We start from the raw sequence: 26644 nt of genomic DNA, 5'->3' as shown, positions 1-26644 counted from the left end.
TTTGAACACTCTCATATCTTCTTTACTACTGTCAGTCACTAGTAAATCATCTACATAAAGACATATTATCAAAAACTCACAAGAATCTGTGTTTCTGACATAAACTCCATGCTTAGTAGTGCACTTGGTAAAATTATGCTGGACTAGGAAGCTATCAATTCTCATATTCTAGGCTCTAGGAGCCTCCTTAAGGCCATATAGTGTCTTATTCAACTTATACACTTTATCCTCTTGACCTGCCACTACATAACCCGGTGGTTGAGTTATGTAGACTTCTTCTTTAAGTGGCCCATTCAAAAATGCTGACTTCACATCAAGTTGATATAGAGACCAGTTTCTGTTGCTAGCAGCTACCACGATGAGCCTAACAGTTTCAAGTCTTACAACTGGAGCGAAAACCTCATTGTAGTCCAAGCCATGTTTAGGCAGAAATCCCCTTGCTACTAATCTTGCCTTATACTTGGATACATTTCCATTAGGCTTTACTTTAGTCTTATAGACCCATTTCACATCAATTGGTCTTTTTCCTTGAGGTAAGTGGACTAACTCCCAAGTCTGGTTCTTCTCAATTGATCTTAATTCTTCTTCCATAGCTGCTCTCCAATGTGAACTTTGTGATGCTTCATCATGATTCATTGGTTCTGATTCAGCAAGTAGAGCAAAGTGCACAAAATCCCCTTCTACAGTGATTGTTATATCAGGATACAATTCATACTCTCTGAGTGTTTGTGGTACTTGTCTCCCTCGTTGTGACCTTTTGAGTTGCTCTCCACCTTATGGTACATCATCTTCACTTTGTTTGTCTTCAAGGTTCACAATCACCTTTCTTTCACCATTGTCAGCAGCATTTATTTCCCAATTCCAGCCCTTGGTTTCATCTATCAAGACATCTCTGTTAATCACAACCTTCCTCATTCTAGGATCATACAACTTGTAGGCACCGGCTGGATGATATCCAATGAGTATCATTGGTTCAGCCTTGTCATTAAGTTTCTTTCTGATATGCTCAGGCACATGCTTAAAACACAGTGAACCAAATATTCTGAGATGACTCACACTAGGCTTCTTTTCTGACCATGCTTCTTCAGGTGTGTATCCATGCAATCTCTTAGTGGGACATCTATTTAGAATATCCACAACAGTAGAAGTTGCATCTCCCCAGAAGTAATGAGGCATTCCCTTCCCTTTCATCATGCTCCTAGCCATGTTTAGAATGGTTCTGTTTCTTCTTTCAGCAACACCATTATGCTGAGGTGTATAAGGAGATGTCATTTCATGAATTATTCCCTCTTCATCACAAAATACTTAAAATTCATATGAGTTATACTCACCACCTCCATTTGTTCTAACCACTTTGATTACTTTATCACTCTGTTTTTCACTCAACAACTTAAACTTCTTAAAGATGTTAAACACTTCACTTTTCTGCTTAATGAGATAGATCCACATTTTTCTAGTAAATTCATCAATGAATGACACAAAGTAACTATTACCTCCTAGGGATTTCACTTCAAAAGGATCACACACATCATAATAAATCACTTCAAGCTTTCTTTTGGATTTGATTGGAATTTCTAACTTGAAAGAATTCCTTGGTTGCTTTGACACACAGCACTCAACACATAACTGTTTTGGTATCTCAACTTGAGGGAGACCATCAACCATTTTCTTACCTTTCAATTCACTCAACACCAAACCCGTGATGCCACATCCAGCTTTCATCACTTATAGAAGCAGCCAAGCATTGAAATTCTGCAATCTGAATTCCAATCTTGAATGTTCTATTTCTTGACAAAGGGACTTTTAGAATCAACCTCTTATTGCTATCAAACATCTTCAGTTGACTGTCCTCCATCTGCATTGAGTAGCCCTTTTCTAGCAATTGTCCCAAACTCAGCAAATTATTCTTCATATTGGGAACATACAAACTTGATCTTGCTCTTCACCTTATCATCAATGTTTACAAACCACTCTTTATGTCCAGTCATGTGATTGGAATAGCCTGTGCCAAGATACCACATATTAACATTGTCTTCTTCTGAGTTTGTAGTTTCCATTAGTAACACTTTATCAGAGTCAAAATCTTCATCTTGTGCCAATTGAGTCTCATCTGCATTTCTTGGAACCCTTTTATTTATGCATTCATCTACAAAATGTCCTCATTTCTGACAGTTATAACACTAAATTCCTTTCTTGTTGAATTTTTTCTTGCCCACTTTGTGATTCCCTCCACTTTTCTTGTCAATCTCTTCATTCTGGTTATGATTTCCAGAACTGTTGGAGCCCTTACCTGACCCCTTCCACTTATTGTTCTTCCACCTTCCCTTTCCCTTCTTATTCTTGCCACCATCATAGTTGTTCCCTTTGGTTGTTTGGGCTTGCATAGCTTGCTCAGCTGATCTTTGCGAGTTTCTTTCATTGAGCCTCATCTCTTGAGCTTCAAGTATTCCTTGCAGTTCTTCAATCTTCATTTCTTCAAGATCCTGGCTTTGCTCAATTGCCACCACTATATGATCGAATCTTGGTGTCAAGTTTTTTAATACCTTGTCAATGATCCCCAAGTCTAATTGCTTGTCACCATAAGCATTCATTTGATTTGTAATTGCCAAGATTCAAGAAAAGAACTCACCAATGTTTTCTTGATCACTCATTTGTAGAAGTTCATACTGCCTTCTCAAGTTCTGCAACTTCACCTTCTTGAGTTTGTTATCCCCTACATAGGATTTCTCTAGAGTATCTCATGCCTTCTTTGCAGTATCAGCAGATCTAATCTTCTGGAAATTATCTGCATCTACACACTGATGAATAATGAACAATGCCTTTGCATCTCTTTTCATCAAATCAGGGCGAGCCACCTTTTCCGCATCAGTTGGGTTCCTTTCAGGTTCTTGAACCCCTTCTTGCACCACTTTTGTCACATCTTGAAATCAAAAGCTTACCTTCATCTGAGCACACCAATCCTCATAGTTCTTGCCTATGAGAACAGGCATAGATGCTGGAAAATTTCTATTCGAGGAAGCCATCTTAATTTTGGTATCCAGGGATCTTGAACCTCAGTTCTGAATACCAATTTGTTGAAACAATAAAGTTCTCACACGCACTCACACTATGCACTCACTATCACTCTATGTTAAAGAATAAGAAAAGATGATGAAGGAATTGATTGAGAAAAAATAGAGAGAACTTAGAATCTTGAAAAAACTTTTGCACTCTCATACTTTTCATTGATAATCACTATTATTTTTATACACATTGCACATGTTGCTATAACAAACTTCATAGTTGTCAAACTAATTTCAAAATGAATCACTAACTAGCTAACTGAATTACACCATACATCAACATAGCCAAGTCCGTCCACGCCATGGCCATGTTATCAACGATGAATAAAACAGAAAGAAACTCTTCTTCATAATTTTACTGCCAACCATGTGGGGTCTGTCTAGTTCTTTTCTTTTGGATAATAATTGTTAGACAAGTATAGTATAAGTATATGAAAAGAATTAACATTCAATATGCTATTTAATATCTAAAGAAAGGAATATATATATATATATATATATATATATATATATATATATATGATAAAATTTATGATGTAATAAGAAGAAAGAAATAAAGAAAAATAAAAAATATTAGTGAGATATATAAAATTATAAGGGATTCATATATTACTCATAAGTATATACATAGATTATATGATTTGATAGATAAAAAGATATTGTTGTTGTCCTTATACAATATGAAGGTTTGCAATTATCAATCACCTTACTAAATAGTTATCTCAATTTTTTTTTTGGATACATATGGGAAAATAGTGATTTGAATTTTGAATGTAAATATGTAATTACATTAATTTGTTAAAGATCCATATCATGATTCTATATAAGTTAAACATTATTTTTAGTGAAAAATACTTAATTTCTCTACAATAAATATTACTATTTAATTTGGATCTAAAATTTCATATAAACTATTCAAACTCCTGTTAAAATACTTTATTTTTTTATAAGAAGGTCACACGATATTATATTGTTATATAAATTAAATTAGGTCTATATATAAACTTTAGGCTGAAAACAGAGAAAACTGCCTCGGGTATAACAGTTAATTAATGTGATAAAAAGAATATTATAATTAATCTTCCTTTTTTTCTCTCTTGGTTTTCGTCATGTCTACTTTGTCGCGATTCCTTAATCCAACGTAACTTTTCGTTTTTAAAATTCTGCCTTTTCTTTTTAACTAAAAGAATAATGCTAAACCCTTTTATAACTTTAAGTGTAAACTTAATCATTGTAGTTATTGCTGTATCAATCAGTATATGTATTCAGTTCTGGTTTGAATATACTACTAGTATTTTATGATAGCAAAAGAGAAAGGTATGAGTTACGTATCCAGAAACAAAGTGAGGATTATAGTGATAGCATGGCCCGAAGCTACTATATGATATCATCATTTTAAATTCAAGTTTGTAGGGCATAACTTAAATTTCTCGTTAGGACTAAGGGAGGTTGAGAAAACAAGAAGAGCCAACGATGAAGTCGGTTCACTGTTACCAAGAACCCACGTACTCACGCACTAAAATCAATTTCTAAAATCTAATGACAAATATTCAAAATTACTATAATCTCCGATCGTCGCAATGCTATACATGCATGACATTTATATGGAATTCAGGGCCTCTGAAAAAGTACACAATCAGACACAGGTAAGAAGTGACTTTAATACTTCCCCTATTAGCGACTTTAGCATACATTAATATACGTATTAATTGTAAAGTAATCCTCACACACTCAGATAGGAACGGGCTTTTAACACTTTTTCCCTTATTAGCACAGTATAACTTTTTTTTTTCGAGTGAAGACGCCAAAGTACAACTGTGACATCGCACTACACCTCCAATCTTCAAGAATGTCATGTTCATTTTATAGCAAACAAAACTAGCTAGCTAGAATATTCATTTTAGTATATAGTATAGGTCTAATTCTTGGCACATTAATTGGAAAATAGCCTTTCATAGTTTATATTGAAATAGCTAGCTGAGAAGTCACTACCAAAGGGCACTACTGAACACTGAACATCGAGTTGGTTTTGCAGCATGAAAATTATATATGCAAGCTAGCTTTGAGCTTTCTCATGTGAACTTGAAAGAGAAAAGTAGTGGGCCTTAAATAATAGCATGCATGTTGAGAACACTACAGGAAAGTCACGGGAAAGTTTAGTTTGAGTATAGACAAAATCACAAAGGAATTTTACCTGTTATTTCCATTTTTCACCATGCCCATTGCAGTTAGTAAATTACAGTTTCCAATTTCAAAATGGTCCCCCAATGAGATCACCTTCAACTGCTCTAACATATATAGATATAAGTTAACAAAAAGTAGGTTCCCTACTATAAAGTCTATAACGTGTGTAACAAAAAAAAAATATACGTTAGATATAATGATTAGTACGTAAAAACCACACTCATATGAAATTTCTGACTTCTTAAACAACATTTTGAACTCATTTACTTAAACCAAAAGTTTAGATCGATATATCCATTTAGGCTAATAAGGCTAAAGGCTCACACTCACAATTGTCCATTCCAGCCTTACTACCGATAGAGGAAAAGGAACGAAAAGTCGATGACAAAGATTCAACTAAATATAGTGTTAAAGTTCAGACAAATAACATTAAAGACGGACGATATATTTCGTGTTTAACAAACAATCTATTTATCTTAACATTATTTTCCATTATAAAACAACACTTACCGAGACGCTTTCTTTTATTTTAAGCTAATTTTTTTCTGGTTCCACCAATTGATCATGCATCGGAAATCAAGAATTTGAGATTTGCACTTTTGCAGTACTTAAAGACTCTAATAAACCATCAATTTAATCTCTGGAGTATTTTCTACTCTCTTATGTAGTCCTAAAATAATAAAACTATACTATAAATAATATCTCAAATATTGAATATTCATTAGTAGTTCCTAAGTTGTAATACTTTTACTAACGTGTAGGGACTAATTTGATTTTAGTACTTACTTAGAAGATACTTATTATAATTTCTAATATTTGGAATCCTTTGGGGATGAAATGCAAGGTTTATTCAGTTAAAGACGACCCTAAAACAATCTGTAAGTTGTCCTGTTAAAAATTGCAAAATGAGTTGATAAACTCAAAGCTCAAAACAAGTTATTTTGGAGTACCAGACCAGAACTACTAAAATTGAAAATGATGTAACGAAATAGGTCTTAAAATATTGTAACGAAAACAGGTCAAAATTCTGTCTAGACCAAACCGTTAATGTAACAACAAAAGGCTACTTAGTCTGGTGATTATTCACTTGAAGACAATTGGTGTTCTGTTTCCCCTTTCTTTAGTTAAGTCCTAAGTCCTAAACAATAGACTATAAGATTAAGCAAACCCTGAGCGAAACTTAAAGTAAAATTTAAGAGAAATATTTTATTTTAAATGTGATAGTTATATAGTAGGCTTTTTTGGTTAATATACATGGATTCTTTGTCAACATATGAAACCTTTTACTTCATAAAAACGAATAACAAATAAATTTTTTTTAGGCTTAAAGTTTGAACTTTAATTACTTTATCTTTAGTCGATCCAACGGTTAAGATCCAAACACTTGAAATTTAATGCATTGATGAGGTCTTGCCCTCACTAAAAAACAAGACCAAAGAAAAGTTCGTGGTCTCTTTGGTTCTTTTCTTCCCTCTCTTCTCACTATTTTCATATATACTGTTGGTCTGTCGCATATATGCATGGTTTCTTAGCCACCACCAGTTCATCATGTTATGAAGTGCGGGTGTGTTTCACACAGTTCATAAACACAATGAGTGAGTGAGATAGGAGAGGAAAACGTAACTTTCAAAGTTGTATTGGTAATCTTAAAGTGCGTTTGTCTTAGTCTCTTACTTTTAGCCTCTAACACATGCACAGCTATTGTATCCCACGCTCTTATTCTGAAAAGTTATTTCTAAAATATAAATTTGCATTCCAAAATGCAATGGGAAATGTAGGATAAATAGAAGGAATACAAGAAATAAATGCCCACATGCAGGCTTGCACCGCTAGCCCATAAATTGTCTTTGTCATCTACAACTTGAAATGGGCATTATATCCTGCACTTTCACTATTATATTGGGCATCTCTCATTATATTCTACAAAGTCCATTCTAAAATGTGAATTTACGTTTCAAAATGAGCTTTTCAAAATATAATGGGAAATACAGCATGTAGTAATAGAGGATGCAGGATACAATAGCCCTTGAAATCATATAGGCCAGCCCACAACAATGCATGGGCCCAAAAAGTTCAAACTTTCTAATTCGGAAAATAGGACACTCGATATATATCCAAACATCTACACACCCTTCTTCCTCCTCACCTTTTAATTCCTTCAAATTTTTACCTCGCCAAGATTTTTTTGCTTTGCCTTGTTTCTTCAGCACCACTTAAAGACCAAAACAGAATGTGTTCGAAATCGACAATTTATATAGCTAGGTTTTTTTTTTACTAAAATTATTGCTAAAAAGAGTAGACTTAACCACTTATGATAACTAATTTACTAATGTATTGCATTACTCCATGGTCCAACACGCTAACTTGGGTTGGGCTTACCTCTTGTTAAAAAAGCAAGTCGATACAACTCAGTTTGTTTTGTTTTTTTTTAGCAAAAACATTCATAATTCGGCTCAAGTCACCACAAGTTGATGGGTTAAGTACTGAATTGCCTTATGAGTTAACTCAGTTTTTCATTTTAAAAGACAAGAAAAAATACAGAAATTGGAAAACATTAATTAATACAACAATAAAATATTAATTCATAACAAAAATGATGAAAATAAAAATATCAGAAAATTTTAAAATAAAAAAAAATTGAAAGTTTTAGAACAAAAAAAAAAAAAGTAACATGGGTTTGCTTTGCTCATATGGATTGACTAACCACAACCCGCAAGTGAGTCAAGCCAAATAAATCTAGAAGAATGTGAAGCAATACTTTTTTTAACCTGTGTGTGTGTGTGTGTGTAATAACTTGTAGAGTAGAGAAGTTTGACACTCAGCAGCTTTAACTACACTTTTCTTTACTTAATTAATAGTGTTTTTAATTTCTTTGGTTTAGATTAAGTGTAATTGTTATCATTCAGATTCTTCTATTTTTAAAAAGTAATAAAATTGGTCATGTCATCAATTTTTTATTATCTATAACACTATATCCCTTAGTATTTTGTTTTCTATTCAAATAGTTGATTTTTTTTTATGAATTTTGAATATAAAACAACTCTAACGTTTAAGGAAACAAAATTGATGCGTAATGTTGCATTCTTCACACCTTTTTGTTTTGTTTCCATCTCTACCTTCCCGAGTAGGTGCTATATTTTCAATTGTTCAATACAGTGTTCCGGAAACTTTTTTTCAATTGTTCAAAGTAACTTTCAAAAATAAGTTTCAAGAAAAAAAAAAAAAAAAGAATCAGTTTCAAAATTAAATTTCAAAAGAATATGTTCTTTTATATAATTTCAGATAGTTCTGATATTTAATTTTTTGAATGATAAAATTAAACACTTGCCAATGGCTCTATTGGAATATAAAAGAAAAAAGGAAGGTACAAATAAAATCTCTCTTACATTAGCTGATTAAGCTCAATTCTTCTCTAGACTTCAGCGTCATTGGGCTTGGCCTATGTTCAGCAAGCGATGAGCCCAAACGTTGTATCACATAGTCAACTGTTTAAGAATCAACTGATTCAACTCCAAATTCTCTAACTTTGACCTTATCTGACACGTCCTACTTTTGCATCAAAGTCTATCCTTGTTAACAAGAATAAATTTTACCCAAAAAAATCATGATGATACCTTGTGATCTAAAAAAAAATGGTAATATCATGAAAAAATAAAAGCAATTATTTGTTACTTTGTCTTCACCGTAAAAAAATAATTAATTATTTTCATTATAAATTCAATCCGAACACACTATTAAGATATCTCCTCTAATAATATTTATGTAGTCACAAAGTCTTACATCATATAGGAGTTGAGGTCACAAATCATTTATAAATACTTTTTCCTTTTAATCCGTGAAGTATCTTTTATAAGAATAAAACCGGTCGACCAAACCTAAGTAGACAATATCTCATAGGATCTTTGAGGATGCCTGCGGATTTGAGTTTGTCACAAATGCTAAAGCTGGAACTCAGCATTGTAAGTCAAGCAAATGATGAAGCTAGGTGGATCCCCCTATCCTTTTGATATCATGGTTTTCGACCATTTTGACTCTTTAATAACATGGTCCCAAAAGTAAATTGGGCCTGGTTCTTACGGTGGGAGTGGTTCAATCGTTGTGCCTGCGGAGTGTGTATTTTGATTCTCAAACAATTGGTCAACTCATAAATTGATTCTCTTTATAAAAGGTGAGCTTATTCAAATTTCAAAGTGTGCATTTCCTGAGCTGGCTTTTGGGATATATCAAGAGTTTCCTTTGATACTCCTCCCCAACTCAGGTACACCTTTTTCGTGGGGTCTTAGTCTTATTGCTAATGGCGAAGGATCTTTCTCCATTTATTAGAAGCACAGCTAGATTGCTAAATATTAATGCTAAACTTCGTAACTCTATGCCCCACAGTTGTTAAGTACTACCAGCTTTTGTCCCATGAATCTTTCCCACTTTGTGCCATGCACGTTTCTTCCCCTTGGATTGTCCCATTGGTGTAACAGTTTGCCAATTGATGTGTGTAAACAATCAACAATTATTGGATCATTTGGTCAGAGATTGGTCCATTTAAATAAATTTTTTGGTACTTTTGCCCCCCACTTCCTTCCCTCCCTCCGACCAATACATCCTCTATGAAGCTCTCGGTAGTGAGTCCAATATTTGGATAACCTCTCTCTTCAGTCTCTTGTGGTATAAAGCCATAAAGATCAACTAAATGGTTTAGATTGATCAGCTTTGACTTCCCAAAAAATTGGTACCAAACATTTTTTTATAACATCGATCCACTCTCAATTGGCATCAATTGAAATGAACAAAAATTTTAAGTCGTAACTTTTACAATATCGAAATTCATATAGTACATCAGATAAATCCTCAGATTTAAGGGATTCAGTGATGAAGAAAGAAAGGAGGAAAGAGAAATCGTGGACATCTGACCACTAACAAAAATTAGCAATCAATAACTAACATTTACCAATAAAAAAAATCAAACTCAATGTCCCAAAGAAATGTATTCCAAGATGCAAAGAAAACAAAGGGCACTATCTATCTACACTCCTATCTTGTTGAAGGTATAACAAAACAAAGGATAATTTGTTAGTTATAACAATCTATCTTATTGAAGGTATAACCAAACAAAGGATAATTGTTAGTTATAACAACTGACACACATGCTGCCACAACTAAGTAAGGAATAAAAAAAAAAAGAGAGCTTATACAATAAAGTCAAGATGGTATGATCTCAAATAGACTAGTTAATATGATCCAGTAATTTGTGTACCAAATGGAGCCAATCCCTAAACATTAGTTTTGTTTAACAAAGTCTATAAACGATGAAATTTTAGTTCGTGCTGCACAAAACCTGCCTTCCAGTAAAGGGAAGAGAACTAAAAACCCTCAAACGATAATCAATTAGTAAAAAAGTGGGGTGAATAGTTGTAATAAAAGTTGGATCTTCTCATATTTTAACAAAGCCTTATTCCCCTTCTTAACATTATCACAACTCTGTTGCTAGAAAAAAGAGAGCAATTCGTTTGTGGACTAATGGGTATCCCACAAGCCTCACAATAATACAGATATAGTGAATTCCCACACATAGATGTAAATTCCCTTTCTAAAGGGAAAAAAAATAGGGGGAATCACCAACTTCTATGTGATCTACTATCTATTATTATTTTTATATACTATGATTTGGCTCAATTCTTCTGGATCCTACTCCTCAAAAAAGTTGAGCTCTACCCTCCAAAGATGCTACACTATTTACAGAAGCAGATTTGGCATCTCCTTTGCAGTTCATAGAACCAAGAACTCGCTTATTATCACGATAATGACCAAGTTGTTTTTGACCAGAGAGACGATTTACAAGTCTGTCTAGAGCTTCCTTCATCCACCAGTGTTGACAAACTTCCCTTGCTTCTGTGACGCTCATCTAAAGGGAAAATTTTCAAACACAAAATTATAAGATAATCATTCAATGTGTTCATCTTTTTTTGAACGGCTTAATTATTAGTTACTTACCCATATTCTTTGACGAACGTTTTGCTCTGGCCAGAACTCCAATTGTTCTTGAACAAGTAAAGGGAACATGTAGCCTTCATAGAAAGTGTCATGAGTCTTGCTCTTGAAACTCCATTTGCCCAATTTACCCTGCACCACCATAAAAAAATAAATGATTAGAAGCTATTTTTTTAGTTTGCCAATTTATTAAAAAAAAAAAAAAACTTTGATGAAGTTCCATATTTACTCTTAGTTATGTTTTTCAATTAAAGATTTTAAAAGAAATCTTTGCTACACTAATTTTTCGAGATAAAATACTAAAAATGCTTTTGAAATTGCATCTAAAATTTTATAATTGCTTTTATAGCCCAACATTAAGAGTAAATGGCTCACCCCAACAATGCCTCGCACCCCAGCTTCCTCCATGGTTTCTCTCAAAGCTGCCTCCTTTTTTGATTCGTCTAATTCCCAGCCTCCCTGTTATTTGGTCAACCAAAATAAATTATAAATGAATAGAGGGTAATAAAATAAATGGAAATAATGTGTAATTTTTTAGTTGTTGATTATTGACAAATAATTGGGTGGGTGTGGGTCTACCTTTGGAAATAGCATCCCTTTTCCTTTCTGGGAACTAATAACCAGAACTTCCAATTCATCAGAAACAACATCCAAGGAAGTCTTCTCCCCAATCTTAAATCTGTACGGTATGCATCTGCATGAACATGATTGCAAACACAAAATTAGTAAAAAAACAAAAAAACAAAAATAAAAGTATAACATAAAACTCCGTAGAGAAACAATGCAATCCCGAATTCACCAACTAGTTTATTTTCAATTCCCTCATTAGAAACTCATTTTCTAATTCTTAGTACCCACAAACTCATAACCTTAACACAACTTGCCCATACAAGAACAAAGCCTTAGGGAATAAAAAATGGTTTCCGAAATCACCAAAACCAAAACCCCATCGTGAAAAACAGTTTTTTTTTTTCACTTAAAACAAAGATAGAATTAGAAACACGGATGAGAACAGAATTTATATGAAAACCCATTATCCCAAAATTAAAGAAGAAGAGAGGATAAGGAAGAGACGAACCCCACAACTTGGCGACGACCTTTTCTATAACGTTGCAACTCCCTACCGGTACGAGAAACCAATGCCGCAACATTTTCTTGGGAAACCACAGCCACCATTTTCTTTTCTTTTTTTTAAATTTTTACCTTTTCTAAGGATGTTTGAAACAAAGAGTTTAAGGAACAAGAGAAGGAACAGAAACAACAACAACAACAAACGAAAGCAAATTGTGTTCAGTAGATAGCATGAGAGGAAGTGAAGAAGGGGACACCTTTTAATAATGGTAACCGGTTAGAGAGAGAGTGTGTGTGAGTGTCCTCACAGGAGAGAGAAAATAATTTTGTTTTATTTTATGTTGAAATTATTTTAAAAAAAATATAAAATAAAGAAACTAGAGAAGGGGAGTGACGTTAGACGTTAGACGTTGGAGGTGGGATCCACTTTGTAGCAGATCTGCCGCAAATGCATGCAACCCTACGACACGTGTGCATGACGTGTCACATGATTTCCTACCTGGCTTTCAATATCTGTTGGCTTCACAACACTTTCTATTTTGTTTCTGAAAGTAATTATAAAAAATGGAAGAAAATTAATTTAAGGAGAAAAACTGAAAACCAAAAAGCTGCTGTGTTTATCTAGATGTGAATAAGACTTGTAATTTCAGCTACTAGAAGCTGTCACGGCTCAGTTGATTTTCTTTTTTTCCATCAAGTATCATGACTTTTTTGTGAATTTCATACTTTGAGATTGATATTTGATAGTGATTGACACTTTCTCGAAAAAATTGAGTTGAAAAGTTTCCTGGTTCTTAAATGTAACTAACAATTTTATGGTTAATGACTTGATAAAATTTATTAATGGTTCGTGTTTTATTTATGTAATAATATGATTAAAAAAATATATTTTTTATTTTCATTAAATTAAAATGTATCTTTTTTATTTTTAAGGCTTGATTATATTTTTTTTATATCGATTACACATCTAATAAATATAAATATAATGTTTGTTTACATCATTTATAAATATAATCAATATAAAAAATTAAATATAAAAAAGTTATACACCTTCATATATTTAAAGTTTATTTCAACAACAAAAATACACATATTTATTTAATAAGGACCAAAAATTTATTATAAATTTTATAAGAATAAAAAACATAATTAATAATTTTACAAGAACAAAAAACATTTAAGTCTAATAATAATAAATTATAATAGCTTTTAATTAAATTACAAATATAAATAAATGTTTGGAGTAAAATGTTATGATATTTTACATGTATTCATAAACTTCTTACTTATCAACGAGATTTATTTTATAATTTATATATTTATTTAATATTTAAAATAAATAGGTTTAGATGGTTAGAAAATCATTGTAAAAAAAAATAAGACGTGACTCTCATATAAGTCACATATATAATGTGAGGAAACAAAAATATTAACGGATAAAAAGCTCAAAAACTAAAATCAATCAATTTTTTATTAAGGACTAAAAATAAAAAATCTAAAAAATTAAGAGATTAAAAACATAATTAACTCAAATAATTAATGAGCAGTTAGCAACATATCAGAAGTCATGACAACTGCATAAACTTGCATTTTTTTAATATAAATATTAACCGTACCTTTGTTTAGAAATATATAAATATTTTATTCACTCCTAGTTTATTGGATAACAATAGTAAGATAATATATTCATGATTTAATAAAAAAAATTATAGACTCTTGAATTAGTAAATATTAATGATAAAAAAACAGAAATTCCTTTTATTGATACCAGTTTAATTTTCGTATTATGCATTATTTAAAAAAATAGTTTCCCATATAGAATCGAGCTATGGCCTTAATTAACTCTAAAAAATTGTATTGATCGAAGTTCATTTTTTGTTGACTGAGATTTAAATTGTACACATATAGCAGTGATTTAGTTCGATCCAATTGAGTAAAATAGTAAATACACCTACAAAAAGTATTTCAAGCTCAAGTTAATTGAAATTTTATCATATTGATAATATATAATAAATATTTATCTAATACTGTGATATTAATTATATTTATAGATAGGATTATGAGATGACTTCGATTTCTTAATATGAGACCTAATGCCTCCAAGAAATACTATTATCACATTTTAACGTAATAACAACACAATTTTACTCTAGATCAGGAGTGTTCCACTGTGTTCATGTGGGTTTATTGTAAAAATCCCAAGTTTAGGCGATGATATTGACTTTAAACAACATTTAATACATTGGACTGGTTCTGTTAAAAATAAATAAAGAAATTGGACTAATAAAACTTTGGATTGAGGTAACCAATTATATGATTTAAACCTCGTGTTGAACAACAGTTAACAAAAAAAAAAATACACTAATCATTTTTAGAGTTTCGTAAAACGACACAAAGACTCCTTATTTTTTAAATCATTTTAATAATATTTTTTTAAGAGTGCTAGAGGAATATTTTAAATATTAAGAGAGTGTTCGTATAACATATAAGAGGATAAAGCGTAATATGTTGAAGCATAAAAGGAGATTGATGTAAGAATAAAAAAAAAACATGTAATTTAAGAAAATTTCAAAAAGTACGAGTATAGTTTTTTAAAAATATAAATAAATAAGTAGAAACAGATAATGAATATATATATATATATATATATATATATATAATATGAGGAAGGATTAAGGTTTACTAAAAAAAAATATTTTATTATTAATCTTTTTGAAATCTAATGGTTATAATGAATCACTAATATTAACTATTAAATTTCAAGAAAATAAAAAGATGTTTATTTCACTGTATTTTTAGGGATATGAAGGTAGGAATATTTATTCTCATGTTTATTAGGAGGTTATCAAAAAAATATTTTTGGGTATCTTTCATTCCATGAAAGTTGGATTCCCATTGGGCATTTGTTCCATGAATTTGAGTATATTTTAAGGAATAATATGTTTGGAAATGTTATTCCCATAAAAGATTAAATAAAAAAATAAATGAGGTAAAATAAGAGAAAATGATATATCATTTTAAACATTCTCATGGGAATATACGATTCTCGTTTCTTTACATAAATAGTGCCATATGAACACTACTTGGAGTTCATATATTTTTCTTTAAAATTATAAGTTTTAACAAATGTCAAACTAATAGTGTGAAAACTAAATAAAACATTATAGCCTCATCATTCTAGTTAAGATGATCTAGAGGTATGTTAGTCGTTTGATTACAAAGAAATTTGTTCAGCGAAATACGATAGAGAAATATTAGACAAAGTTTAGAATTGAGGAGATGTAAGAAATGTATATATTTTTATTTAAAAGAGAAAAGAATGGTAGATAGTACAATAACTTATTGGCCAAGTAGCTAGCTAGATCCGATAATAGATTGCTTAAAGAAAAATCAGTTTGAAAAATATTAAACTCGAACAGTTTGGTCCAGATATTGAATTTTTTAGTACAATAACTTATTGAATTTTCTTTTTAACACACCTTCTTTTAAAAAGGTTGAAATTTATTTGAAATGCAAAAAAGTATAAGTCTCACATCCTATGTATAGAATCTCTTTATTAATGTTATAGTTTTTAATAAATTGTGACTAATAAAAAGATTTTTTTTTTGGAGAACGATAAAAAAATATATCGACCATTATCGATAAAAAAAAAAAGAAGAAGATATTAACCATTATATTTTAATTATGAATAATCAATATTAAAGCATATAAGTCATGTGGGTTTTGTAACAAATCACATGATTATTTGAAGTAATCGTGTGATTTTAATTTCTTCTTTACTGCAAAAAGTTTATGACTAGCATTTCATTAATAAGCTTAACATCAATACAATGAGAAGAAGAATGAAAAAATTATGGACAAACATAGGATCGTCTAAGTGACTTAATTCGTTTGTCTACGAATAAAATCACATACAAAGTTACCAATCAAAGAAAGAGCGTGCTTGCATGCAAGCACTAGAGTGCTAAGTTCGAAGCTTAAGACAGTGTTCTGATCATCTATGTATAGTTTTGCAATACATTATATATATATATATATATATATATACACTTTGTCTCGCTCTTACTCGATTGAGTCGATTCTAAAGTTTGTTTCCAAAGCTTTAGACTCTTGATTCCTTAATTGGTTTATTCTTATCAGTTATATCAAATCTAATCCACAGACAACCTTAATGAATAATATAATAAAAAAGAAGAAAATTTTAAAAAATAGTGAAATAATTATAAAATAAATTTAATTGAATTATATATATTGATAATACAATCTTTTAATGTTATTATTCAATAATAAATATCATATAATTGACATTGATTTTTTAATATTTACGTACGTTAAAATCATATTCAAAATGATATATTAAAATTAAACTCCTATGAAATCTTGAATGCAACAAAATTATGGTTAAGAAATTAAGGAGGTGTTTAATAGTGGAGAAATTTTTTATTTCTTGAAAATCTTACGCTGAAAACCTTAGTCTTTCATATTTGGTATTCATTTTAAAAAAATTAACAATTCATGAGAAATGATATTTTTTAGAAATGTTTTGTAAATAGTTTCCCACAAAAACTTTTGTATAAGGAAGTGAAAATCTTATTTTTCCAAGTTTAATTTTTCTTGTATTACACTAAGAATAACATAATACTCTTATTACATTAAGGTAAATGGTAAAAAATATCTAATAACTCTTAAATTTGTGAAAGATTTATCTAAATATTTTCAATAGTCAATTAAAAATAATACTCTTATTACACTAAGATTTATTCATTTTCAAGAAACATAATTCACAAAAATTCAAGATTTTTGAGACATAAAAAAACTTTCTCCCCTTCCAAATGCTCCCGAAAAGAAATTTTTTTATTGAAATGCTTTTTTTTTTTTACTCAGCAAAAGGAAAAAAATCAATAGTGTACTCTGTCATAATTTTCAATACAACCATTTCAATAAAAAAAAAAATTGATTCTTTAATAAGTGTCCTTAGTTTAGTTAGTTAATTAGCAGAACTAAGTATTCTGAAAAATAAAACCCAACCCAAATTACACGGAATAGCATATATGTAGTTAAGTATAGTACCAAAGATAAAATTAGGGAAATGGACCAATTGGATGAAAAAGAAGGTAAAGTAGGGTCAGGCGAAGGGAGAAGAAATGGGAGAGGAAAACCAGAGGACACTGATAAGAAGAGGGACCACTCAATCACATGAAGATGCTGCAGATCACGCACCTCATTCAGTTTTCATAGAAGAGAAAGAAAAAAACAACTCATTATTTGATTTGTGTGTTATGTGTGAAAGTGTTGAATCCAAATCTAGAGTCGTCTTTGCACATGTCTTTGTCATCCCCGGCATCATATTTAATCCTCTCTTATCAAATTCCTACCATCATTTCATTGAAATGATGGATAGAGTGTTGTTCGTTACCAATAAAATCAGCTTTACCTAGAAAACTCTCAACCTCTCTTTTATTTCAAAATAAATATTATCCTTTTTCGGATATGTTTTTCAAAGAAATCAGTGTATTTAATGGATCAACGTAGACTGTCTCTGATTCATATGGTTATCTAAAAAATTAATTAACAAATTATAGAATTAAAACTAAGAGTTTATGAATGAAAATTTGAAAATTAATTGATTGATATGATTGAATTGAAACCATTTACTACTAAACTTTGATGATTAATTGTTACATATAAAAATTGTCTAAAAAGTCGTGTTTATATTTTGACCGTTCGACAAACATAGTGTAAAGGATTAAATCACATATCCACTTATGCATTTACATCACATATTCAATGCTTGGTGGAAAATATTCACTTATACAATTTTGTAAGGAATATCATAATGCATAAAATATAAGTCAACAATTGCTAAGTTCTCCCAATATTTTTTGAAAAATTAATAAAGGACTTATTATTTATTTACACTTTAATTAGTGAAATATGATTTATTTTAAATTTTATTTATTTTCAATAATCTTTAGAGGCATAAAATTAACAAACATTCTCAACTCCGAGCTGGAGTTAATTAAGTAGAGTAAGACAAACATATGACATATTATAGGTTTAAGTCTCTACTTGTATTTTTGTGGTGAAATAAATATAAGTATTTTTGTTTCTTACCTTAAATTGAAGTGTCATCCTCTATTCCTAAATTTTTATTATATAAAAAAAGACATTTTCTGCCTTACATTGTTTCATGCATATATAGAAATACCAAATATAAATAGGGATCAAAATTGTTGGAAAAAAACAGAAAAATTAAAATCATAAATTAAAAATTATAGAGAACTAAAATTGTAATTTAGTCTATCAGCAAAAATTAGGTTTGGCCTTTGGCCCCCAATGATGTGCTGATTCAACTGACCATGACGTGTAGAAACAAATTAAACACTGCTTTCATTTCAAAGAATACTTTTAAAAAAAAAGGTTAACGTTTCTTCGTGCATGTAACACATGTCCCTATGACTATAACAAGCCCATAGAAAAAGTTGTTTTGTAAAAAGAGTCGAATTCCTTAAAAACAATGGCTGAGAATGAGACAAACACTGCTTTCGTTTCAAAAAATACTTCAAACAAAAGCTATCCATTCATGCATGAAATACAAAGTGAAACTTTTTTGGGCATCGTTATAATTAACAAGCCCACAGAATGTTAGTTTTACAAATTAAATGAGTCGAATTTCTTCAAAACAATGGCTGAGAATGAAACAAGGACAGTTGTCACGGTTCTAATCAAAGCTGATGATAATATGTCAACTTGTGATACGAATTACGTTTTCCTTCCATCCAAATGCTAATACACTTTCTTTACAATGAAGTGTTAATCACGCCAAGCTTCTATATAATGGAAATGTTTGTCAAATGAAGAAGACAGCAAAAACAAAAAGCAAAAAGCAACGTGAAGAAATCTAGACTGGTTCAGCTAGTCTAATTAAATATTTTTTATTTTTTTACTTTTGCCAATTCCAATTATTCGAGTAAAACTCAATGAATCAAACCAATTTTCTTTTTTTTATTCTTATTTTTCCATCTTTAATAGGTAATCTAATATATTTAAGTATTGTTCACGTTTGAATTTTGAGACTCCAAAGATAAAGGTTCTAAAATCGTTACAAAATCTTAAATTATGTGTCAAGATGATAAGAGAGAGTCATTTTTTATTTATGAAATGTGACTAGGTTTAAGGTCTCAAATTTAATATTAGAGGTTTAATTGTTTCGCTATTGTCTATTCAATATTCTCTCAATCACTATTAATCAATCTCGATGAAGTGTTTGGTTGAATGGTGTATAATCCTTTAAACATTGAGTCTTATAACATAAATGTTTAAAGATTAGTCAATTTTCATGGAAGAATCGTCTCAGACAATATACAATCCTCCAAGCATTAAACTTTATGATGTAAATACTTAAAGATGAATATAGTAAGAATTGTCATAGGAACCTATTAAACCCATTTGTTTTAGGGTTCAATCAAACTCTAATAAGTAATAATTCATTGACCTTATCAAATGGGATGTTAAGCCCTCTCCAAGCACAGTCTGTAATCTTTTAGAAGTAGACCTTTTATTTTAATCTGATTTAAATATACCAGGCTTGTTAAGATATATAGGATGTTGGCCTACAACCAACCATCCCCCTTCCAGGACTTATCTTGATTTTAATACTATCAATGATCACTGCTATAAGAAAATATACAAATTAGTTTATATTTAACTATTTCTATATATACTTAAACCCATTCCGATAAATTGATAATATCATCAGCTTCTGCAAGACAGGAATTGGAAGGACCATTCCTAAACTTGAAAGGTGCCTAAATTTTAGCTGTCATGTGGACGTGGTTGGTGGATCGGTGGCATTTTTTATATGTATAGATACAAATTAAATTAGAAGAACCGAACAAACTATAGGATCGATTTAATTAGTGCATGTTGGATTTTTAATTCCGTTCGTTAAAAGTAATTTTGTTAATGAATTAGGATCTCTACTTTTTACTTTCATCCGTTGAATTTGTTTTAAAATGTGTGTTTTAGTATTTTCAACTGCAAATCAAATATAGTCTTAATTTTCAATTAGATCTCTTTGGTGGAAAATTATCTTTTATTTAACATACAAATTAAAGTAAGAGTTAGGTACGTCTATCAATTAAATATATTGGCTTCCAACTTCATTTTATATAATATGTTTAGATATATCATTTCACAGATTGAATCATTAATTTCTGTATTCCTATTACATGGAACACAATAAAACTTTGACTAATATATAATTAAGTGTTCCTTTTGGTTTGAGGGAGGGATATCATTAATACACTCTTTATAATAAGTTAAAAATTGTAAAATTATGAATAAATCTCATTAAATTAAAAATAAGATTCATAAATAGAATTATTTCTTATAAATTCCAATCACTAGTAATATGGGTTTAAAAGAGTATACTGCGTAATGAAAAATGTATTTATTACTATAGTTTCTTGTTTTAGCATACTCTACAACTGTCCTATAGAAATGTGAGACAAATGTGGATCTTAATTAGGCGATGATCATTATTGTTTTTACCTTTTTTTATTGTAAGATACAAAATCACATTGTAATTATATCGCACTATCTTTCAATCAACAAAGGGAAACAAAAAGTCTGCCGTGAAAACAATAAAAAGAAAAATCCATTTGTAATGATCATCATATTGATATTAATTTTTTCTAGAAGAGAAAAATTGAAAGGTAGAAGTCATGAACAGTCGCAAAATTGAAGTCAACCCTTTTAATTTGAGGAGACTTGGTTCTGCAACGCCGCACATCGTTTCTTCGAGACTGCGACTTAATATATGGTTGGATGGTGAAGCAATTGCTCCGCAATATATCCAAACGGAAGTCTTAAGAAACATGAAATTGATTCAATCTAATACACACAATGCATCAATAAGCCAATAATTAATTCACCACTGTCATCCAACCAAAGAGGAAGAAAAACAATGTCATAGTATTAAACATTAACACTTCTTGTAATATAGATAGATATAGTTTCTCACAAAATATTTTTTCAATAGTCACACATTAAACATGAACACTTCTTGTCATAAAAATTTCAGTCATGACTTTTTACATTGTAAATGTTAATTCTTTTTACTAGACCCAATTTTTTATGGTTCAAAATCAGTAAAAATCATGCGTATACTTTTCTTAAGTATTTATTAAAAGTTTAATAATAATGCAGTGATAGTATAAAATAATTTTATAAAATAATTTTATATTATCAATTAAATACGATAATGTAAAACTTAGTATATAACTTTTTTTTTCACTGAGGAGTGTTATGAACATACACTCTGACGTTAATGTAGGATTTGCAAAATTTTATTTTAAAAAAAAATAATTAATTAGAAAATATGTTTATTTATTAATAAATATTAATTATTAATTTGTTAATTTTTTGTCAGCAAGAAAATTTGAATCCATGTTTTTTTTCTTTTTTTATTTCTTTATTATTAAATTAACCTTAATATTCTTTTGATAAAATATATTTAAAAGAATGTTTTATTAATATTTCTTAATCTCATTTATTAATGAGATATTCCAGTCGTTAACATGACACATATATGAATTTGTCCTTTTATGTAAGCAATGGAAATGGTCGAATTTCACGAATTGGCCAAAAGCATGCATGCATCTCCATGCGCCCAAGTTCCAAGAAAATTATGCAAACCCAATACAACTATCCCACCAATAAGATTTCTGTTTACATCACTTTCCACACCAAACTATTAATATTGAAATTTTTAATTTATGACAAAAACAGTATTATTACAATTTTTAACGCATGCATGCATGCATGCTTGGATTCATAGCTAATAAAAAATAATCTCTGGTTTGGATTATAAGAAAAAAAGGATGTCATTTTTAATTAAAAATAAATATTTTTTTATTAGAATTTGATATCAAATATAAAAGAAATTCTTAATTTTATTAAATGAAAAATATTTTGGAGAGATTCTCATCTAATAAAATATATTTTGATAAAATTTAGTTATATTTAAAAAAAATAAGAAGTTTTTGTTGCTTATTATCGAAACGGATGGAAGGGTGCAAATAATCCATACTTTCACTATATGCCTAAGCAACGATTGAAAGTTTCTTAGCTTAAGAACAAACCGGACAGAGACACGACCGTTATATTTGAATATTCTTTTGTCTTTTTTCTGTTTACACTTTCTCGAACTGCGAGAGTCATTGAAGTTCACATAAGATGTTTTTTTATTAATAAATATTAATTATTAGTATTTTATTATAATAAAAGAAATAAAACCTACCCCTTTTTCTTTCTTTCTTACTCCTCAACCTTATAATTTCGTATTCACATATATGATGGTTGTTGATCATTGACATTAAACTAACAAAGTCCCACCAAAATTAACCACCATTTCGGCGTTAATTAATTTACAAACTTGAGGATGGGGGTTGACATTATTTTAACTTATCTCATAATTTTTAGCATAATCAAGAAACTCGGATTGATCCTCAACTTGAAATATTTATTGGATCAGAGATTAATCTAATAAATTAATACATTTACGTGATTCGATGTATAATAAATTTTATAATAAGACTACATATATTTTATATTTGCCATCAATTTGGCTGGTAACCAACTTGGTCGTGTTCAACTAATAAATTTACCAAAAATAAGAAAAAGAAAAGCAAGTTTGAAAAACCAGTTTATAGTGGTTTAATTGCACAATTGGTCGAATTAAAGACTCAAACCACTCAGGTGATCAATTCCCATGTTCAATGGATTGATCCTATTGGTCAGAGCTAAGTCGAATAAGATTGATTTCTGGTGTTCATTAATTATAATAATTTTTAGGTTCACTAATAATAATACTAGTATTATACCAATCAAATTAAGAAACGATAGTTGATGTTGAGATTAAGTTAATAAGAGTAATATGAATTATTGTTAATCTTAAGGCTTAATGGGAATGGTCAATGGCAGAATAACACTAGCTCCCATGGCTGAATAAGATTCCCTGTGGTGATTAGTTAAAAAAAAAGAATGCAGAATCCTCCGCAAATGCGCATGTTTAGCAACGAATCAGCAAATATTTTGTTGTTTCCAGAGATTCACGAACACACACACACCACACAATTAGTTGGTCGGTGTGTGGTGGACATTGGTTCTGCTACCTATAACCTAACAAAGAAAGGATCTTTGATATGATTCATCGTGCCCTCAAACATTAATTATATATATTCAAGTACTTCTACTAATTTCCTTTACCTACTTACGTCTTACTCTGTCATACAAAAACAAAAAAGCTCAAAACGTCTTACAATAAGTTTTAACACATATTTTATACCCCTATAGTATACCTTTAACGCTTTTAAAAAAAATTAATTTCCATGCAATCTGAAAATTTAAATTATTTTAAAATAATTATTTTAAAAATTAATAATTTTATCATACATATAAATTATAATTAAATAATTGTTTAAAACTTTTAATGTATAACATTTTTTCTCATTTTAAAATTGGTCTCCTTAATTAATGCCTTGAGAATATTTATTAAGAAATTAATGAGAAAATATTTATTGTAAAAATTATAGACACAAAGAAAATCATGGATAACATAATTTTATGCATTTCAATAAAAATATTATTTTTAAACTATGTTTGATGAGACATTAAGTTAGTTTCTAATTTTTTTTTTACTAGTTGAAAACTGATTTAACTGTTCAATCAACATATTTTTTAGTATATTTTAACATTTTTTAAAATATTAACTTCTAATTTTTTATATTTTTATTTTTAATATATTTATTCATATTTCTTATTACTTTTTTAAATAAATTATAATTTTATTATTTTTTATCATTTTACATTTTTTAACTACTTCAACAACTAATTTTATTAAACACTTATCATTTAATTTTCAACTTTTAACTACTGACTAATTTTTCATATAGACTAATTTTATTAAATATAATCTTAATTCTTTAACTGATACCTTTCGCTAATATGATAATATAATCACGGTAATGGTAAGGCCAAGCTTCATCATAGTTTAGGAGGATTCCTTAACTAGATAATTTTATTTTGAAAAAATTTAAGTTAATATTACTTCCTTCCTTAACCCAGTGTAAGAAAAAAAATTCACAAAAGAATTGTTGTTTTAATTTTATAATATAATATTAATTATTTTTTTCACTTATATCTTTTATAATATTAATGATATGGGTTAATAAAATTAAAAAAAATGAATTAATGATAATAAGGTTAATTTTATAAAATTATTATTTTCTTTTATTTATTTATTAATTTTTTTGTCAGTGTAAAATAATCTAAAATAATAATTATAATGGGTGGGAGGGAGTATTATTTTTAATTAAAATGATAGTTTATATCAATAGCATACACAGTAATATAAAAAAGAAGTCACTTGTACAGTTCCCAAGTTGCCTTTTTATTTGCTTTCAAACTTCTTTAGCTTACCTCATAACTAAAGCAAAGGGTGAGTGTGGCCAGCTCAAAATATTGTTAGTGCATTGATAGCATGTTTATTGGCAAATGAATTCAGGCTTTAAAAGAAAAAGCGAGGGTAACGAATATATTACAGTTGTGTTAATATGAACCTTTTCTTCAATTGGAGGATTCTGTCAAGTGATAACATAATCCAAGGATCCACTTGGATAGTTTCAAATTTCAATGCTAGAAGATCTGGGTAATTTTTGTCCAAAGCTACTATTATAAAGAAGTATTTTTTTATCGGTTAGAAAGAAGTATTTAACTCCTTTAAAATAAATAATAGTAGTATATTTTAAAATTAGATCAAGTATATTTATATTCATTAATTAAAATTGAGATAAAACATATTTGCATTATAATATATTATGAATTTGATTTGATTTAATAATTATGTATATATTTTATTTTTTAAATTGTATCCCTTTACTTAAAGAAACAAAATCACGAAAAAAAAATACATGTTATTGTATGATTTGAAAATCTAATAGTAGTATAAGGATGAGCTTTATGCAAGTGTTGTGCTATATCTAGATCTCTAGGGCAGGAACCTTTTCTAGCTATAGGCTACGGAGCAAATTGCGTATTGTCTTCACTATTTCCTTCTAAATTCCTGGTACAGCACATTAAATTTCCAGTCAGACAGCACCATTATTATAAATTTTCAATGTAATTAATGAATTCCCCCGACAATGCACAAGCAATTGAACAAAAATATCAATGCTCTGTTACATATACAACAATAACAGGCCAAACTCGTAGTACTATTATAACAACCCATGTGTATGCTGAGATTTCATGCCTTACTTGAAGGTTGCAGCATATGCTCATATACAGATGAAGTTATGTTAAACTATAAATTAATTCGTATTTTAGATAGGTACTCAAAGAAAATATTATCCTTATGTTTTTTTTATTATAATTAACTAGTATGTTAAACTATACTAATATTAATTGGTCCCCACATTGTTCACGGAAGCAAAAGTCGTAGCAAAGATAATAAGAAAAAAACCCTTTTTCCTAGCAATTATTCTTCATTCCCGCGTAAAATATGTGGTAAAATAAATTGACATACACGCACGCAATTTCCAAGGATGAAATAATTCAGACTGTGATCACAATACGAGAGATTTAGTGCATTCGTGGTAATTAATATGGAGTTCTTACTTACACGCAAAGGATTACTACTTCTTTAAGTTATGGACAGTGATATTAATTGCTTCCATCTCCAATCCCTATTAATTTTTGTGGTTATTGCTTTCCAATTGTAACCTTTGGAGTTTCCATTTTATGGTTTAACCTATTACTTATTGAACTCACTTTTGTATCATCTACGTTATTTAGGTCATAAAAAGAAGAAAATGAAAGGGAAAACCATGGGGACCACGTATTCTGTAGAGATCAGGCAAATTGTCCATTTGAAAGACTTAGGTATAGAGGTCAATACCCCACATTAATTTAATTGATAGCCCACGTTATTTTCTTTCATTTATTTAACAATTTCCTTTTCTTTTGAACCTTACACTATAGGTGCACAAACTGCATCATGAAAATGGAAATTGGCCCACCGATGTGCATGCTGTCCAAAAAGGAATGGTTAGGAGGGCAAAGGTTCCCTATTTGTGGGGTTTGGATGTGCTCTCCATGACATCAACCACTAGTAACCCTAGACGAAACGTCATTAGAGGATTCTTTTTTTTTTGGCCAACTTATGCAACCTTATAAAAGAAATCTAAAATATGGTTATTATTTTCCCTTTCTTTTTTTGGTGCTTAAGATTTGTGGGAGGTGTTGTCCAATTTTCTCGTCTGGTTATATACAACATCGATATG

The 26644-nt window shown here is 29.6% G+C and overlaps 2 protein-coding genes across 2 annotated transcripts; both read right to left on the bottom strand.

The window, feature by feature from the left end:
• Window positions 1-1681: 1681 nt before the first annotated feature.
• Window positions 1682-2591, bottom strand: LOC102666711 (uncharacterized). Its single transcript, XM_006591724.1, has 3 exons — window positions 2291-2591; window positions 1947-2146; window positions 1682-1855 (listed from the first exon to the last, which is right to left on the bottom strand). The coding sequence occupies exons 1-3, from the start codon at window positions 2589-2591 to the stop codon at window positions 1682-1684; spliced, it is 675 nt and encodes a 224-aa protein (XP_006591787.1).
• An 8057-nt stretch (window positions 2592-10648) lies between these two features.
• Window positions 10649-12535, bottom strand: LOC100500105 (nudix hydrolase family protein). Its single transcript, NM_001249946.2, has 5 exons — window positions 12307-12535; window positions 11808-11922; window positions 11604-11687; window positions 11232-11360; window positions 10649-11142 (listed from the first exon to the last, which is right to left on the bottom strand). The coding sequence occupies exons 1-5, from the start codon at window positions 12402-12404 to the stop codon at window positions 10933-10935; spliced, it is 636 nt and encodes a 211-aa protein (NP_001236875.2). The 5' UTR covers window positions 12405-12535; the 3' UTR covers window positions 10649-10932.
• Window positions 12536-26644: the final 14109 nt, after the last annotated feature.

This window comes from Glycine max, chromosome 11, assembly GCF_000004515.6.
Source record: "Glycine max cultivar Williams 82 chromosome 11, Glycine_max_v4.0, whole genome shotgun sequence".
NCBI classification, from domain to species: domain Eukaryota; kingdom Viridiplantae; phylum Streptophyta; class Magnoliopsida; order Fabales; family Fabaceae; genus Glycine; species Glycine max.
Note: the sequence above shows the minus strand (reverse complement) of the source record. Positions and strands in the feature narration are given on the sequence as shown.